The following is a 17,253-nucleotide window of genomic DNA, read 5'->3' as shown; positions in this document are numbered from 1 at the left end:
TCAGATCTCCTCTCCAGGCTGCTCTCAGGGGGAGATGGAAACTCGCCGTTCTCTGGCCCTCCGCACAGGCCTCCTGCAGAAGGCTGCACTGTCTGCAGCTGGAGGCAGAGCAGTGCCCAGAGCAGGTAGGTGAGGCGGTGTTGCAGGGCACCCAGGGAACCCAGCACAGTCAGCCCTGCCTCTCCTCCAAGTGGCTTCACGACATGCGTAGGAACAGCAGCCCTGGGCCTGTGGCCTGCCTCCGCAGAGATCAGGTGAGGTGAGGGTGGTCCTTAGCACACACGAGGCCTGTTCCCATAGGGACCGTCCCGCGCCCAAACCATCCAACCACTGGGTGCTGGGGCATCTCAAACTGATCTGCAAACGTAGCGCCTGGTTGGCCACATCTAATCCTTTTCGGAACATTACAGGATATAAATTAATAACAACATGAGTAAAAACACTGGGGCTTGATAAGGCTCAATAGTAGAGTCCTCATTTTTCCTCCTCCTCGATCTTTTCTCATTCCCTGCTCCCTTTCCATTTCCTGCTGGAGTGCCTTATAAGCGTTCTGTCTTATTCTTTCTGACACTTGCGGCATCTGGGAGAGCGGAGTCTCCAGGCCTTCANGGGTGGGAGTGGGGGGAGGGCGGGCTGGGAGGACCACCTCTGTGTCCAGCCATGCAGGGGCTCTGTGCTTGTGCCAGGCTGGACGCCACCCAGCGGTGGTGACTTCGGAGTGGGTTGGAAGGATCTGGTGTCATCTGTGGCGGCTCACGTTTATAAAGCACCATGACATTTAGATACGGCATCTTGTTTAGCCTCACAGCAGACTTACAACTTGATTACCCAGTTGGTGCCACAGAAAAGCAGACTCAGGATGGGGTAATAATATGCCCCTCAATGTCTTACCAAGACCACAGGCCATGTCAGCTTTGACACTCATGACGCCCAATTCAAGGCCTCTGTGGCTGGTGCTGATCCCCAGCTTCCGGGACAGTGACCCCCACTAAAAGCCACATAGGGTTTTCCCAATGGCACCGAGTGACCTTAGAGTAAAATGAGGCATCGAACGAAATGTATGAATGAAACCACTTTTTTTTTCCTCTCAAAAGCCAAATATCAACATCACACTGTCACAAAAGCACGAGGCTCCAGCACCCAGCCTAGATGTGGTCACCCACACCTAAGCTCCCCCGACCGAGTCTGTAGCAGCTTGGAGGGGACTGCAGGTGGCCCACGGAGCCCTATTACTGAATGTTATCACCCTCTGAAAGGGGAGGGCCTCACAGATTAATTCGTGTGACAAATACAGACAGTAAAACAGAGCTGGAGACTTTAAGGCAGGGGGAGGAGGAACTTCTGATGTTATCTTTTTTTGTTTCACTAACAAGTGGGGAAACTGAGTCCAGGTGCTAACAAGGGTCTTGCCCGAAGCCTTCCAATAGGTGCCTCTGTATGCCTAAGTCACTCATAAAATGCCATGAGCTGTAACCTACAAGTGCGCCTTCTGTGGGCAGGATGGATGCAGGGCGGTGCTGAGGGGGAGAGGGGCAAGCAGGAGGCAGGGGGAGAGGTGGATGGGGGGAGGAGGGGACTCCAGGGGGAAAGGAATGCAGTTGGCTCTGCCTGGATGGAAGAGCCAGATTGGAGGGCGTCTGGGTGGCTCAGTCGGTTGGGCTCAGGTCATGATCTCACGGCTCGTGGGTTGGAGCCCCACATGGGGCTCTGTGCTGATAGCTCAGAGCCTGGAGCCTGCTTCAGATTCTGTGTCTCCCTCTCTCTCTGCCCCTCCCCCACTCACACTCTGTCTCTTTTAAAAATAAAATTAAAAAATTCACAAAATAAATTTTTAAAAATTTTTAAAAATCACCATAGCATAGTAATGCTATGGGCATCAAGTCCAGATAGGGGGACAAGGCTGGGTCAGCAGCCACCACGGCAGAGCCAGCCTGACCAACACACTGGCTGGAGGACCCTGGGATGTTCACGGACATGTGCAGAATGAGCATAGAGGCCTGGGCGGGGAGGGCCTCAGATCCACTACAAACTCAGGGCCAGCTCTCTGGGCACGTCGCATTGCAGGAAGGATGTGTCAGCCGAAGCCAACGGCAGACAGAGGTCCTCGGGCACTTCATAGTGGGACAAATCCAGATGTCTGAATGGTGTCACTCAGGATACAGAGGCTGTGTGGGGGAGGGGTCCTGGGCAGGCACTGAAAGGCAGCAGGGACTGGTCCCCGGTGGAGGGCAGTGGGGGAGAGTATGAGGCATTCTGAACCGGAAGCACATCTAAAGCAGAGGCTCTGCAAAAGGCTGGGGCAGAGCTGCTCCAGGGGTAATAGAAGCAGCAATAGAAAGATCAGACCTTGTACAGACAAGAGCAATAATGAGTATTTGTAGAGCACTTGCCGTGTTCCTGGCTCTGTGCTAAAGGTGCTCAGTGTTCCTGGGGAGCACCCAGGCATCAGCGCATCCCCCCAGCCCTCTCCCTGGACCCACAAGATGGTACCAAGTAGGATTCCTGAGCATGGCCCCGGACCACGTGTGGGTAAGAGGCAGCTAACCCTATACCTTCCAGAAGGCTAAAGTCCAGACCCTGCCGGGTGGTTCATCAGAACATGGGGAAAATATAATCCAGCTCAGCTGGCAAAGCAAATTAATGTGTTTTTTTTGTTCATCGAATGACTAGAGATGGTAAGACAGGTACTCTTAGGCTCTGCTAATGCCAGTGAATATTAAAAGAACATTTCTGGAAAGCAACTTGCAATGTTTACCAAGAGCTTTGAAGATATTTGCATACACTTTGATTTAGACATCCGTCCTCTGATGAACCGTTTGAAGAAAATCATGTAAGATATAGACTATAACAATGTGCCTTGCAACGTTATCATTCTAAATAGCCCAGTTGTCCTACAGTTGGAGAATGTTGGATACATTAGGATATATCCATACCATTGAATATTGTTCAGTCATTAAATATGAAGCATATGGGGGTGCCTGGGTGGCTCAGTGAGGTAAGGGTCCGACTGTTGATTTCAGCTCAGGTCATGATTTCATGGTTGGGACTGACAGCGAGGAGTCTACCTGGGATTCTCTCTCTGCCCCTCCCCCACCGCTCAAAATAAATAAATAGACATTTTTAAATAATGAATTCTTGAAAAATGTTCATGGCATGGGAAGATACTTGTGCCATCCTTTAGTAGTGGCTTCTGGTGACCAGATCTAGACCCCTCTGGGGGAATCATCTCAATCTGTTTTTCATTCCTTTCTGCCAGTGGCCTCACCCTCACCTAAGCCAATCAGGGCATCACATTCCCCTGGTTTACAGTGATTGGCTAGGGCATGGGCAGATGACCCAATCAGGACCAAGAAGACACCATGAGACTAACCGGGACTTCCTGAAGAAAAGGCTTTTTCTCCCCTCCCCTCTTTTCTTCCTCCTTCCCAGGATGCAGACCTGCTGCTGTCTTCTTGCCAAAACAGAGAGGCGGAGGGTGATGACTACACAGTGGAAGGCAGCTCTGAGAGTGGAGATAAAAATTATTACAGCTTTGCCTAGACTCTAGACCAGGCTGTGCTAAAGCCAAACCTTCCCTGGACTTTGCAGCTTTCATCAGTTACCCATAATCCATTTGGTTTAAACCTGTTTGGATTTAAACCATGCTCCTTTCTGTGTCTGTATACATTTGGTTATAAGTGCGATCATGCAATATTTGCCCTTTTGTGACTGGCTTTCTTCATTTGGCATGTCTTAAAGTTTCATCCGCATTGTGGCATGTGCCAGAATTTCCTTCCTTTTTAAGGCTGAAGAATATCCCATCGTATGCGTGTACCACATTTTGTTGATCCATTCGTCCACCGGTGGACTCTAGGACTGCTTCAACCCTTTTGGCTATTGTGCTGCTATGAATGAACATCGGTGTACAAATATCTCTTCGAGACCTTGCTTTCAATTCTTCTGGGTATACACACAGAAGTTGGATTGCTGGGCCATATGGTACTCTATTTGCGGGAGGGGAGAGCTGGGGGAAGGAGGGTGAATAAGACCTTTTGTGGCTCAGTTAAGACAGCCTGAGGCCTGGCAATGGAGAACTGGTGGTAGGAGAGGGAGAGAGGGGGTCCTTTTGCATGAGGATCCCTGCAACTGTTGGGAAAGACAGAATGAGATCTAAACCTTGTTCCCTAAGACACAGAGATAAGGGGATCAGTCAAGCTGGACCAAAGCTTATTTGTACAAAAAAGTAATAATGTCTCTGAAATCACACCACCTTGAGGAACCTGGGAGTCATAGCTCATGACCCAGGCTCCGTACAAGAACCTTGAGATTTGTGTGACAGCAGAATGGGATCAGAAGGTGGCCATGGTTGGCTTCTTCTCTCGCCCCAGCCACTGCCCTCTGCAGAATGGTAAGCCTGGGAGTGTGCCTGAGAAATCTGTTTTCTTGGTGCCTAAAGGAGAACACCACAGAGATCTGGGAAGAAACTTGAGCCAGTCAGGGCATCCCAGCAGCTGTGCTCAGGCAGCTCTTAGATGCGTGTGACCCATCCCCAACTGCAAAACCAGGTGTCGTTGAAAAGCCACAACAGGTGGGACCTGCTAAGACCCCTTTCTCCCTCGTCACTTCTGGCATTAAGAGGCTGGACTGATACCATCCACTTCCATCTCCTTTGAACTAAATAAACCTATAGGTACTTGGACAATGTAGGCAATAGATCAGACTTCCTGATAATATGGATCGGGAGACCTGATAGAATAAGTTAAAAACAACAAAGGGCATGTGGATATATTGATACCCTGAGTCTGTTGGGCAGAGAATTCCAGAAATACACAGCCATGTTGCTTTGCACCGCTCTCGGGGCACCATCCACATTACGGTCTGTGCGACCAGCACCTCTGGGCAGGCCTCATGTGCAGCCTCCATGGACAGGGATGGTGACCCCATGTGTAAACAGGTCCAGAGTCCTTTATTTGAGATCCCAAATCCAAAACTATCAGAAAACCTGCAGTTCCTTTTAACTCCTTTCATGGCAAAACTTGATCTGAATGGATATTTGTGTTTCTATTTGTGTCACTGCAGAAATGTTAAGGTATTTGGTTATAAGGTATTATCCCCAACCGCATTGGGATATTACAGTATGTGTGCTATGCAGAACTTCCAAAATCTGAAAATTTCAGGATCTCAAAACACTCCTGGCCAAAAGGGTTGTAGGTAGAGGATTGTGGAGCTGCATATGCTCTATTGCAAAATAGTAACTGTGGGCATCGCTGGTCAGTGAGACGGTTGGTTATTTTTATTTCCTTCTTCGTGTTTTGCATTCCCCCAATTATCTGCATTATGTGCTACTGTGATAATCAGAAAACAAAATCTACCACGCTTTTAAGAAAACATCAGGTAGCAGCCGCTTACTCTCCCCTGACCCATATTCGGGCCATACCCATGTGTCCCTTGCCTCCGCCTCCTGAATGCAACCTGATTCTGGGCTACTTCCAAGAACTGGAGCACCATGGGGGACGCTAGCCTGGCTCCCCAGCTCCTCCCAGGCCCTCTTTGCTGCCCGCTGCTGCTCCATTTCCAGACTCCGCACCCCGTCATCCTTTCCCCGCCCCAGGGAGTTCTTGCTCTGAGCTGGCTCAACGCCCAGCGTGCTTCCTGCCCCCTCTCCAAGCAGCACTTCTGAAGCTGCACCCCTTCCCGTCCACCCTCCCTTGACAGTGTCCCCAGAAGATGGGGACAGCAAGTTCTGTCCAGGCCCAGCAACTCTGAGGCTCCCGGTTTCACCCTGCCCCCACTAGTGGTGGGAAGAACGCTGGGTGAGCACTGGGATCTCTGACCTACCCCTGCGGGCCTGCCTGGGCCCCTCCTACATCTTCCTGAAGCTACTGAGCTCAGTGCTACCTCTCCCCAGGAGTCCTGCCAGCATGGAGAAACTTCATGTTCATTCAAATCCCCCTCAGGATAGACCCCCCAACACAGAGAATGTTCACTATCCCCATTTCTCACCTCGGTCAATCGCACACATAATGGAAATGAAGAGTCTACACGTGGGCTCTTGCATACAGACCCTGGGACCTTGGCCTCCTGGGACCAGGGGGACACCTTGGAGCATGTGCTAGTCTCAAGGCTTCCCTGCCTCCCCTCCCTCCTCAGACCGCACACTTCTCTTGGCTGATGAGTGTGGCCCGGCTGACATGAGCAAGCCCCCCCACACACACACACAAGTCCAGGGACAGAGCTCTTCCAGGGCTTGGGCTGCAGGTCTCAGGGTGGGTGTGGTGTCCCTGGAGAGCAGGCTGGGAATGCGCAGGGAAGTAGCAGCCAGAATGGGGGCCACCCAACTGACAGGGTTTGCGGTGACTGCCATGTCTAGCACATGATCATCTTATATTGCTCACAACTCTTTCCTGAACCCCAGGCTCATAGAGGTGACGTGACTCTAGTGAGGGTATACAAGGGAGCCAGGATTTGAACCTTCCTCTCGGAGGTCCAAAGCCTCCATCACCTCACTAAATCACAGGTGCTGCATTCCTCCCTGATCCCTAATGTTCAGGACTCACTTGATAGATAAGACTGGGGGCACCGGGCTCTCCAGACACACACACAGGCACACAGGTGCTTTGTAGGGAGCAGGCCTCCCGCTAACCCTGGGTAACCCTGCATCGCCACCCACCCCACCCACCACTTTGCTTGTGGAAGCCTTCTGAGAGTTTTGTATTGTTTCTATATTTGGAGGGAGGACTTTTCGGTCTTGTCTGTTTCCTGGATTCTTTGTTTCTGTGGCCCCTTTGATAGAGCATGGGTCACCCTGTCTTGAGATTCCTCTGCACAGAGCTGAGAGAGGAAATGAGAGAGGATCCTAATTAGGGGGAGATAACCCCACAGAGAAGTTCAGATTCTCTGCAGCAGGCCATGGTCTTCCCATAAGTCTGTGTGTGTTTGGCAGATGTTTACAGAGCCTTCATTAAACGGAGAGCTCCCTTAGATAAGAGGTGGGAGTGCAGAAGCGAGGGCCAGATAAGAGCACGCAGAGGCCACTCCGGGGACTGTGGGTGACAGCCTGTGAACTGGCCCCGGGGTTCCGTGCAGAGCGGTCCGACAGCAGGAAAATGCGGGCCCGCTCCTTCCGGGCTCCTCCCTGCGCCCGCTAACACACCCACGGCCGCCTGCAGTCTCCTGTCCAGGGCGACAGCGCCGTCCCAAGATGTGCTGCGGGATGCTCTGGGTGGCCCTGCCTGTGCTCTCCCTGCTGGCCTGCCCCGCACAGGGGAAGCCACTGGAGAGCCAGGGGCACACGCCCACGGGGGGAGACGCCCATCGCTGGCTAGGGGGGCAGGGAGGTGAGCCGGAGGGGGGCACCTTCGACCTGAGGATGTTTCTGGAGAACATGAAGGTGGATTTCCTGCGCAGCCTCAACCTGAGCGGGGTCCCTTCCCAGGACAAAACCCGAGCGGAGCCACCACAGTACATGATCGACCTGTACAACAGATACACCACCGACAAGTCGACCACCCCTGCGTCCAACATCGTGCGCAGCTTCAGCGTGGAAGGTAGAGTCGGCTCTGCTAGGGCACCCCGGGGGGACTCAGGGGTCAGGGCTGCACTGCCCCGTACGTGGCCACTGGACATACGAGGCTCTTTACGTTTCTATTTAAAGAAATCAAAATGAAATAAAATTAATAACTTAGTTCACTGGCTTCAATGGTCAACGGTCATGTGTGACTAACGGCTACCTTATAGGACAGTGCAGACTGTAAAACATGTCCTGTCCATCATTGCAGAAAGTCCTACTGGGCAGCTCTGCCGTAGAAAGTTCTCCCTCCCTGGGTGCGATGCCACATTTAACACATTAGGTGCCCCTGAATGCCAGCTGCCTTTCTTCCACCCCTTCCCTTTTTCTCCTTCCATTATGGCCCCCTTCCTACTTTGAAACAGACAATGTATTTAGCTTCCAACCAAGCGGTGTCTTTTTTAACTTGGAAAGAGTGTCTATTTCTTTCCTGCCAAAAAGTATCCACAAGTCTGATCAATTTTTCTGAGAAAGAAACATCAGAGGACAACCTTCTTATTTTCTGAATATAAAATGATTTGCCTGCTTTAATAGGCCTGGAAGATAACAAACATCGACTTAGGGCTTATGTCCACTAATTCACGTGATCTTGTGAGCATGGACGTCAAGGCTTGCAGATGCTGAGGGAACTTGCTCAGGTCACACAGTGCTTTGGCAGCTGGACTCTGACACGGGCCCCACCCACCTACCAAGCTCAGGCTTTTCCTGCCTCTGCTGTCTCTCTGAACAGCCGGGCACACGGGGCCTCTCGCCTCCAGGACTTGACTCCTGCAGACCCCTAACAGGCCTTGCCCAGTACGATGGCCAGACCTGCCCAGCCTGCAGAGCTCATGCCCCATCTAAGGGACATGGTAGTCACGATGCATGCCCAGCAGGGCTGAATTTTCTGATTGCCCAAAAGAAGACAACAAGTGCAGATTTTGTGTGAACTTGTCTGATTTTTAAAATATTGGGTTAATTTTTAAAAAATACAATCTGCAGTTCACCCAGATGTTGCCAGCATCTCCCCGTGCCCCAGGGACATGTCTGTAACCTGTGCTTTAGGAGAAGGCTGAGCTTCTTTGGCTGGAGCTAATCACCAAATCCCATAATCTGGGAGCCCCCAGCCTTTGGAGCCATCTCAATTACCATCCCCTCCTCTGCCCAGCATTGTCCATGTCTGCAAATCAAGTTTTCGGACTGGATCCCAGCTCTGCCTGTGGCCAGAACTCCTGTGGAGGTCAGTTATGCTTCCCTTTAGAGATGGTCCACGTACAGCTCAGGTAGAGAGGGTGTTTGTTTTCTAGATGCGTGATGTGTTCCCACTGCCATTTCCTTTTTTTTTCTTAATTTTTTAAAGGTTTTTATTATTAAGAGACAGAGAGAGAGACAGAGAATGAGCATGGGAGGGGCAGAGATTGGGGGAGACACAGAATCTGAAGGAAGCTCCAGGCTCTGAGCTGTCAGCACAGAGCCCAACATGGGGCTCAAACTCACATACCGTGAGATCATGACCTGAGCCCAAGTTGGACACTTAACTGACTGAGCCCCCCAGGTGCCCCCCACCACAGCCATTTTCAAAGCGTGCCATGGTAAGGGCACAGTAGGGCATTGATGCTTATAGACCCCATTCACTATTCACATACATTCTGCAGGAGCTGGAATGGCACACCCACATTGGGTGCGGAGCCACATGCTTTGAGGGGGGCATGCATGTTGGGGAGGAGGGTCTGGGAAGGACACAGAAAGACTGATTGAGCATCAGCTGTGAGGCGGGGATCATGTTAGTAAGCTCCGTGTCCCATCTTGTGGGAGCCTCGCACCAACCTTGGAAGGAAGGTAGAATGAACCCCATTCTACAGATGAGGAAGCAGAGGCACAAAGAGACGCAGGACTTCTCCAAGGTCACGAGCCTAGGAAAGGGCAGAGTCTGGACTAACACCTCGGTCTGTCAGACACTGCTGGATATCACAGCAGCATACAGACTTCCCTCGTGTTGTGACCTCATGTTTGTGACCGAGCCATGGCATCACAGAGATGTCCTGATGGCTGTGTGTCAGACAAGAGAGGTTGGAAATGGAGACCATTGTTTAGCTAAAAGGCAAGCCCTGTTTTTGCCTAACATGACAATGCAGTCGAGGCTAATATGTTCTATTTTTTCCTCAAACATTAAAAAAAATCCACTTTCACTTTGCTCAGAAATTACAATGCTGAATGATTTCTATATTTTTTAAATGCTGAGATTTTTAACATTGTTTTGATGTTGGAAATTCACCATCCCCTCCCAGAGTGTCTCCTTTAACATCATACACTCGGGGTCTGCAGTCTGAGGCTGACAGTATGCTTTGCTGTGTTGTTTAATTAGTTCTTCTTTTTTTTTTTTTTTTTAAGTGAAGAGCTTGCAGGATGTGTGTGCTTGGCAGTTAAACACTCTAAATACAAGTCTCCACATCTGTAAAACTGGAATAATAATTCTACCCTTGCAGGGTTAGTGTGAAGAGCAAAGTGAAATACAGAATGCAAAGCTCGTAGTGCAAGGCTGGGCACTGAGTAGATGCTCACTAAAGAGCTGGACCCGTGAACTCCAATGCAAGGCTCTCCTTCCTCTGTTTCTCTTTGGAAGATCCTAAATGTACCTTTGAAAATTCTTTTCTACATTAAGGGCTTAAGTGAAACCCAATAAAGATTTGATAGAATCAGCCCATGTCATCCTGGGTGCCCTTTGACACAAGCCATGAGTCTGTTTTGGTGTAATGAAAGAGGACCATCACTGACTGCGTACTTGCATTTCAGATGCTGTCTCCATCATGGCCACGGAAGACTTTCCCTTCCAGAAGCACATCTTGCTCTTCAACATCTCCATTCCCAGGCATGAGCAGATCACCAGGGCCGAGCTCCGACTCTATATCTCCTGTCAAAATCACGGAGCCTCTCCTCGTGAGCTCCGAGGCAACATGGCCATATATGACGTTCTGGATGGAGCAGATGCCTGGGATGCTTCTACAGGAACGAAGACATTCCTGGTGTCCCAGGACATTCAGGACGAGGGCTGGGAGACCTTTGAGGTCTCCAGTGCTGTGAAGCGGTGGGTCAGAGCCGACTCCACCAAGAGCAAAAATAAACTGGAAGTGACTGTGGAGAGTCACAGGAAGGGCTGTGACCAGCTGGATATCAGCGTTCCCCCAGGCTCCAAAAACCTGCCCTTCTTCGTCGTCTTCTCCAATGACCGCAGCAATGGGACCAAAGAGACCAGGCTGGAGCTCAGGGAGATGATCAGCCATGAGCAGGAGAGTGTGCTCAAGAAGTTGTCCAAGAATGGTCCAGCAGAAGCAGGTGACAACAAGGATGAGGATGGGGAAGGTCACATGGCCACAGGGTCATCGTTAGCCAGACGGAAGAGGAGTGCCGGGGTCAACAACCACTGTCAGAAGACCTCCCTGAGGGTGAACTTCGAGGATATTGGCTGGGACAGCTGGATCATTGCACCCAAGGAATATGATGCGTACGAGTGTAAAGGCGGCTGCTTCTTCCCCCTGGCTGATGATGTAACCCCCACAAAACATGCCATTGTGCAGACCCTGGTACATCTCAAGTTCCCCATGAAAGTGGGCAAGGCCTGCTGTGTGCCCACCAAACTGAGCCCCATCTCCATCCTCTACAAAGATGATATGGGGGTCCCCACCCTCAAGTACCACTATGAAGGGATGAGTGTGGCAGAGTGTGGGTGCAGGTAGTGTTGGCCTGCGGGCAGGGGGAGACAGGGTGGAGGGGTCCTGCTGAGCGGTCCTGTGTCCCTCTGGGCATGACAGGGACTACGTCTGTCTGCATGCCAGCCTGAAGAAGGAAAGGGAACTGCCATGTCCTAGCGATACAAGCCTGCCCATGCATACACCACTGGGTCCAGCTTCAGGGAAGACAAAGGCAAGGGACTGGGGATGAGGGCTTAGGAGAAGAGAAAAGCCTAGAAGGGTTATTGGGGTGTAAGGGGAGACAATAAAAAGGGGACAAAAGAAAAATAATCCAGAACCGGCAGAAAAGAGCAGAAGGGAGGCAGAGGAGTACAGACAGATGAGGCAGAGATTTATGGAGATGAGAAGGAAAGGGCGCATTCCAGTAACTTCAGGGAGTGAAGGGGACAGGGACAGCTGTGTGCTCCACACCTATCATTTCATAGATTCCCATAACCAGTGAGATGGGTGTCACGATTCCCAACTTACACTTGCAGAAACCAAAATGCAGACAGTTCAAGTAACACCGGTCAAAGGCATGATTCCAACCCACAGGTCTCCATGGGTCTGTTGGCCACGAAAGCCCAGGGGCTTCTCAAACACCCCATCAAAGTTTATCAGGTCATCTTGCAGCTGAAGAACAATTAGACGCTGGGAGGCAGGCATTGTGGCGCGAGCTGCGCTCGGCCCCGGCCAGTACCCAATGGAATGACTGGGTGGCTTAGAGTGTCCAGAGCACATTCTGACTGCTTGGTGCCTGTGTTGCGTCAATGGCCCAGTGCTTTTTAAGATGACCCTCGAGCCACTAAACACCAACCCCAAAACCATCTGCAGGACAGACAGAATGCGTGACAGAAGCCCTCAGGTAGTAGCATATCTGTGGCTGCAGGTGTGTGGACCACCGGCATGGTGCTCGTACAGCCAGCGGTTCACACGGAGCCACAGCTGCCCGTGGACACAGACTCTGAGATGGTTTGGGAGGAGCAGGCACAGTTCACCCCAAGGGCCTGTCTGCAGTTAATTTACTCAGCATAACCGGCTCACCAGCAGAGCACATCTGTGGGCTGCCCTCCCTCAAGGACTCCGTGGGAGACAAGACCTGAATTTGCATTTGTTGGAATAAATGCGCTCTTGCTTTGGTATTTGCAATGTCCCTATTTTTACTCCTCGGTGACATGTTCCCAAGTGGTGATGTCCAGTCATCCGGGGGGAGGGTTCCCATCCACTGAGGAACTCAGGTCCTTATAGCCACAGTCGGCTCTGCCTGCACCTGTCAGCTTTCTTGAACAGTGTGTGTGCAGCTCTGTCCTGGGCGTGGGCCTCACGCCTAGGACTGGACTCGGTCCCCACTGAGCCCAAGAGAGGACAGAGTTTCCATTGCCTCTGAATTTCATTCTCTTCTCTCACTCGAGAGGCCACACATGGAATGGGGTGGAGTGAGGAAGAGTCTAGAAGTGGTGAAGATTCCACTCCGTGGCTAGAGCAGAGCCTATAAGAGGCCTAGAGAGACCCGGGGCCATTCCCACTGGTTGAAGCTCTCAGTGTATTATTTTTTTTAAAAATGGTTTGTGCTAAATGTTTACATGGAACCAATGAAGAGCTTTAACATAACTAATACAAATTAATTAATTTAAGTACAATTAATTACTGGAGCTCTAGAAAGTACTAATTCCTGGTACGACAATGTTGCTCAATCATAAAGATGAATGAGGAACATCTTTTAGTCCTGGTGGTGTATTCTGTGCCTGCATCAAAGTTTCACTTGGAAATAAAGTCAAATGTTGAACCTGTGGACTTTCCTGAATGTGAGACCCGGGTCTGATGACCCCCCTCAATGCCGTACACTGCCCACCCCTCCCCACAGGTCCTTATTTCCTTGGATGGCAGGGGGAGGAGGAGAGGGGCATGGAGACAGAGTTGCAATAGCAGCGGGCAGACACATGTGGGCAGTGTCTCTGTACGCAGGGAGAGTGGGCATGTCCTTATAAGGGCATGTGTGTGGGTATGTGAGAGAGCAGGCGTTTGTAAGTGGGCAGCAGTTAGCCCCATGCCGTCCCCGAACTCCCCCATGTCAGGGGAGGGAGGTCTGGGCCATGAGTCACCCCTGTCCAGCCACCTGGGCCCTGCACTATTCCAGCACCGGGTCCCAGTATGTGCGCGCTCAGATGCCAAGCTCCAGCCACATGCCCTCAGGGCCACTCCTTCGGCCTCAGGTGATGCCCTGACGGCTGTCCGGCCACCTCACTCCCAGCTGCATAGCACAAGTCACCATCCCTGAAGCCCTGACTCCAGTGGCACCCCTTTGTCCCCTCTGCTGATGCTCCAGCTCTGACCTTCCTGCCCTGGGGAGCACTACGTGCTTCTGTCTCGTGGCTGTTATGGGCTTGGCGTGGGGACCTCTTGTCTGAAGCCCCCTATGCCACGAAGTCCTCAGAAGGCAAGGCCTGAGAGCCTCTGAGCTCGGTCACTCTCGGAGGGCTGTCACGGGCTGCGGCTCAGGACAAACTGACTTGGACGGATGTGCTAGGAAAAGAACTTGCAAGGAGCGTCCCCAAGAAATGCCCCCTGGCTTCCATCTCTCTAGGTTAATCTTCCTACCAGATCCCCCGAAGCTCTTTTCACCCCCCAGCCAGAGAACAAAATGCAACAGCGCCATCCTCTGGACACTCCGTTATGCAGACAGTTAGCCCTATGCCTAACGACCAGCACCCTTAATACTGCGTTTGTAACGCGTCCTAACCGTATCAGGGTGGTGATGTTATCATTACCACACATATGAAGAATCTGAACCTGGTGAAATGACCAGTTCACAGAGCTGACAGGCTGTCCCCTGTTCCTCCTGTGACCCACCCTCCAGGCAGGAGCGAGAGGAGAGAGAGAGGTTCAGGGATGCTTAGCAGAAAGCCACAGGCAGACACAGAGAGACAGAGAGACGGGGTGGCATGAGACACCATGAGAAGAGCAAGGGATGAAGGTTGGGGGGCTCCTGGAGGACCAGGCAGGGCTGGAGACTTGTACTCAATGGCTCAAGCAATATCCACAGAATTAAAGGCATTTTTTATCCTGTCTTTTGCAAATGCAGAGGAGATGGAGGCCTCAAACTTTGCTCAGAGCCACTAGCCAGGAACTGCTAAAGCCAAGATTTGAACCCCGGTTGCGGCACAAAGCCCAAATTCTCTCTGCTGCACTGACCTCTGTCCTGATGACCGTCTCCACAGTGAAGGTCATGGTCACATTAGCAGGAAGAATCAAAGGCAAAGCCTGTTCTCTCCTGGGCAAGTGCCACCATCTGTGCCCTCCTTTGCCACTTGTGTGGGGTCCTCTGGTCAGCCAGGTACCGATGCACTGGACAAAGAGGAGAAAGACACACTTCTCCCCTGTGATTAACGTTCTGTCAGTGAGGTCACGAAATGGTAGAACAGGCAGTTAATTAGACAGGAGCCGGAGGCAAGGGCAGTGATAAGTGAATCACACATTAGAAGTTTGGGAGCGCAGGATCCTGACTTTGTGGCCTCCAAGACCCCTCAACATCCTGACCTCCTGGCTCTGGCACCCTGGGACTAAAAGACCAAGAGCCTCAGGGGCAGCACATGCCTTCTCCTTTTCCACTTCTGCCCCGAGGTAACCCCTAGACTCATGATAGCGCATTTACATTACAGTTTTAGCCCCCGTGGGGGAAGGCTGCCATGCTGGTTCAGGTACAAACCTTAGAGGGGTAAAAATTCCCCTTCCCAATCTGTGGGAAGAGTTTCCAAAAGATTGGAAGCAGCCTCCATCAAAGACCACCCTGTCCTTGACCTGAGACCCAGCTCATCAAAGCCTCAGGGCAGTGACCCCCTCTCCGCCTGCCTGTTTCCCACCAGAAGAGGGTACTTTCACTTTCATAAACTGCTTTGTGCTACTTCCCTTCTGTTTCTTTATTCCAGGGCGAATCTCCACGACTCATGGGGAATCCAAGAATCAATATCTCCATTCACACAATGCAGACTCTCCTACCTGTAACAGAAACACTGTGACTTGCACCTCTTTCAGAATTCTATCAAAATTAGGAGAGGGCAGGCATCCCTGGGTCAACGCTTCCTTGCAACTTTCTCTTTCCAAGCCCAACTGAATTCCCATAAGAATGGGGCCAACACAAGCAGGTGTGGGAGGTCATCGGAACTCAGAAACTCTTTTCCCCCGTGTACAAGGCTGTGATTCCATGTACCGCTCATCTGACCAGCTCCCTCTGCCCTGGACTTCCGTTCCTTTGCAGGGCATGGAGAGGAATCCAGGGCAAGCCCACTGCTGTGGGTGCAGTCTGCAGCAGACTCCAGGCGTTGGCTCTGATGGCACTAAGCAACCTGAGGAAAGGCCCCTGCCGGCCTCTTCCCCACAGGGAGCCTGCACTCCCCCCGCTCTAGAATACACACAGGCATCCCTGGTGGCCCGGGCAGTAGCATGGGGCCTGCTTGATTTAATGTTCTGCTGTCGCCATCTTGAAATCCACCATAATTTTTGAACAAGGGGCCTGCATTTCGATTCTGCCTTTGGCCTCTCACACTGGTGTAGCCCATCCTGAATGCGTGTATGCAGTCAGCGTCTTGGTTTCCCAAGTCCCAAGGACACCCTGAAGGCTGCTTCAGACCTTAGCATTGATGTGATCCTGATGTGCCTGGGAGTCTGAGCTTTGCTGCTGAAAGCTTGCCCCAGGGTCTGGTGAAGGGACCCGCCCTGCCCCCTTCTCCCCGGTGCCCGCCAAGGAGGCCCAGAGGCGTCTCCAGTTTGTGACCAAAGGCCCTCAAAGGCAAGCCTATTATATCCATATGGCAGCTCCTTGGGAATCAAGGTTGCTGAGAAAGTTTGGAGCAGCCTTACATGAAGGGGTCCGGCTTTTCCCACACTTGCCTTAACGTGGAGGCAGGAGACGGTACGCAAAGCAGGCAGTCCTGCACCAACGTGGTTTACGTTGGATCTGACTGAATAAAACTGCCAGAAATATTTTATGTTTTGAATCAAGCAGAAATCTAACACCATGGGCCTCAGCTTCCCAGAACACTTCCCTTGCAGATGACTGCTCCTCTTCTAAGCAGCCTGTTTCGAGAATAGGCAGCTGTTTAGCAGAAAGATATGCGTGAGCAGGGGCCCAAGTCTGCTCTCTGTAGCTCTCTACCGTGAGTGTTTGTTCCTTCTCACGGGTCCATGCAGTTCAGGAGAGTCCTGACATACAAGCCACCCGCATGGGGGCTGCGGGCCTCTGCCACAGCACGTATGGCCAGCATGGGCCTAAGAGGGGTCAGCAGCCTTCTCCAATCTGGATCGAGGGAGCAGACTAAGGTCAAATGAGTATTGTTCACAATAGCCAAATGCAGTTCAAATACCTCCCCCTTTTTTATGAAATGATGGAGATCGTAGATAACAGGATTTCCTTTTTTGTAATGTCCATAGTTGGCAAAATAAAATGCTGACAACTCTGTGCTATTCAAAATGACTTTGAACCATTACAGTTTTATGAAATCCCAAGTCCTCAGCTTCTCCTCAGTTTGGTCCCCACTTACGGACCTGGCAGTTCTTGACAGAAGCCCCTCAGCCAGGCCTGCCCTATTGGTGCCATGACATCTGTGAAGGGAGCCAACCTTGCCAACCTCCACCTGGGACCTGTCAGCTTTGGGCTCAACTGTGGCCCCGGTGACCAGAATCTGGCCAGAGCACCATGCCCTCCCATCATGCCTCTCCTGGTCCTTCTCTTCTCTGCTTTGCAAATTCTTGGTTTTGTACACCAGCTCCTAGCACCTGCCCAACACAGACCCATGCATGATGCCCATTTTCTCATTTCTCTCTGATTTTGACATTGGTCCTCACTATCAGATATGATTTGGGGCAAGTTCTAAGTCCGCCTTCTGCCTGCTCTGTGGGACCGGTACCAGCTAACTCCCTGCCAGCAAAGCGCCTCCCATCAATGAGGTGCAGAAGCCAGGGCCAGCCGAGCAAATACCAGGTACACACACATACCCACCCGGG

General features: G+C 51.6%; 1 protein-coding gene across 1 annotated transcript; it reads left to right on the top strand.

Moving 5' to 3' along the window:
- The first annotated feature begins 7,180 nt into the window (after positions 1-7,180).
- Positions 7,181-11,259, top strand: GDF2 (growth differentiation factor 2). The gene is made up of 2 exons (XM_077746489.1): positions 7,181-7,526; positions 10,319-11,259. Exons 1-2 carry the CDS (start codon positions 7,181-7,183, stop codon positions 11,257-11,259), a joined length of 1,287 nt encoding a protein of 428 aa, XP_077602615.1.
- Positions 11,260-17,253: the final 5,994 nt, after the last annotated feature.

This window comes from Crocuta crocuta, unplaced genomic scaffold (assembly GCF_008692635.1).
Source record: "Crocuta crocuta isolate KB4526 unplaced genomic scaffold, BGI_CrCroc_1.0 scaffold28, whole genome shotgun sequence".
Classification (NCBI taxonomy): Eukaryota; Metazoa; Chordata; class Mammalia; order Carnivora; family Hyaenidae; genus Crocuta; species Crocuta crocuta.
The sequence above is the reverse complement of the archived record's forward strand: the minus strand, read 5'-3'. Positions and strand labels throughout refer to the sequence as shown.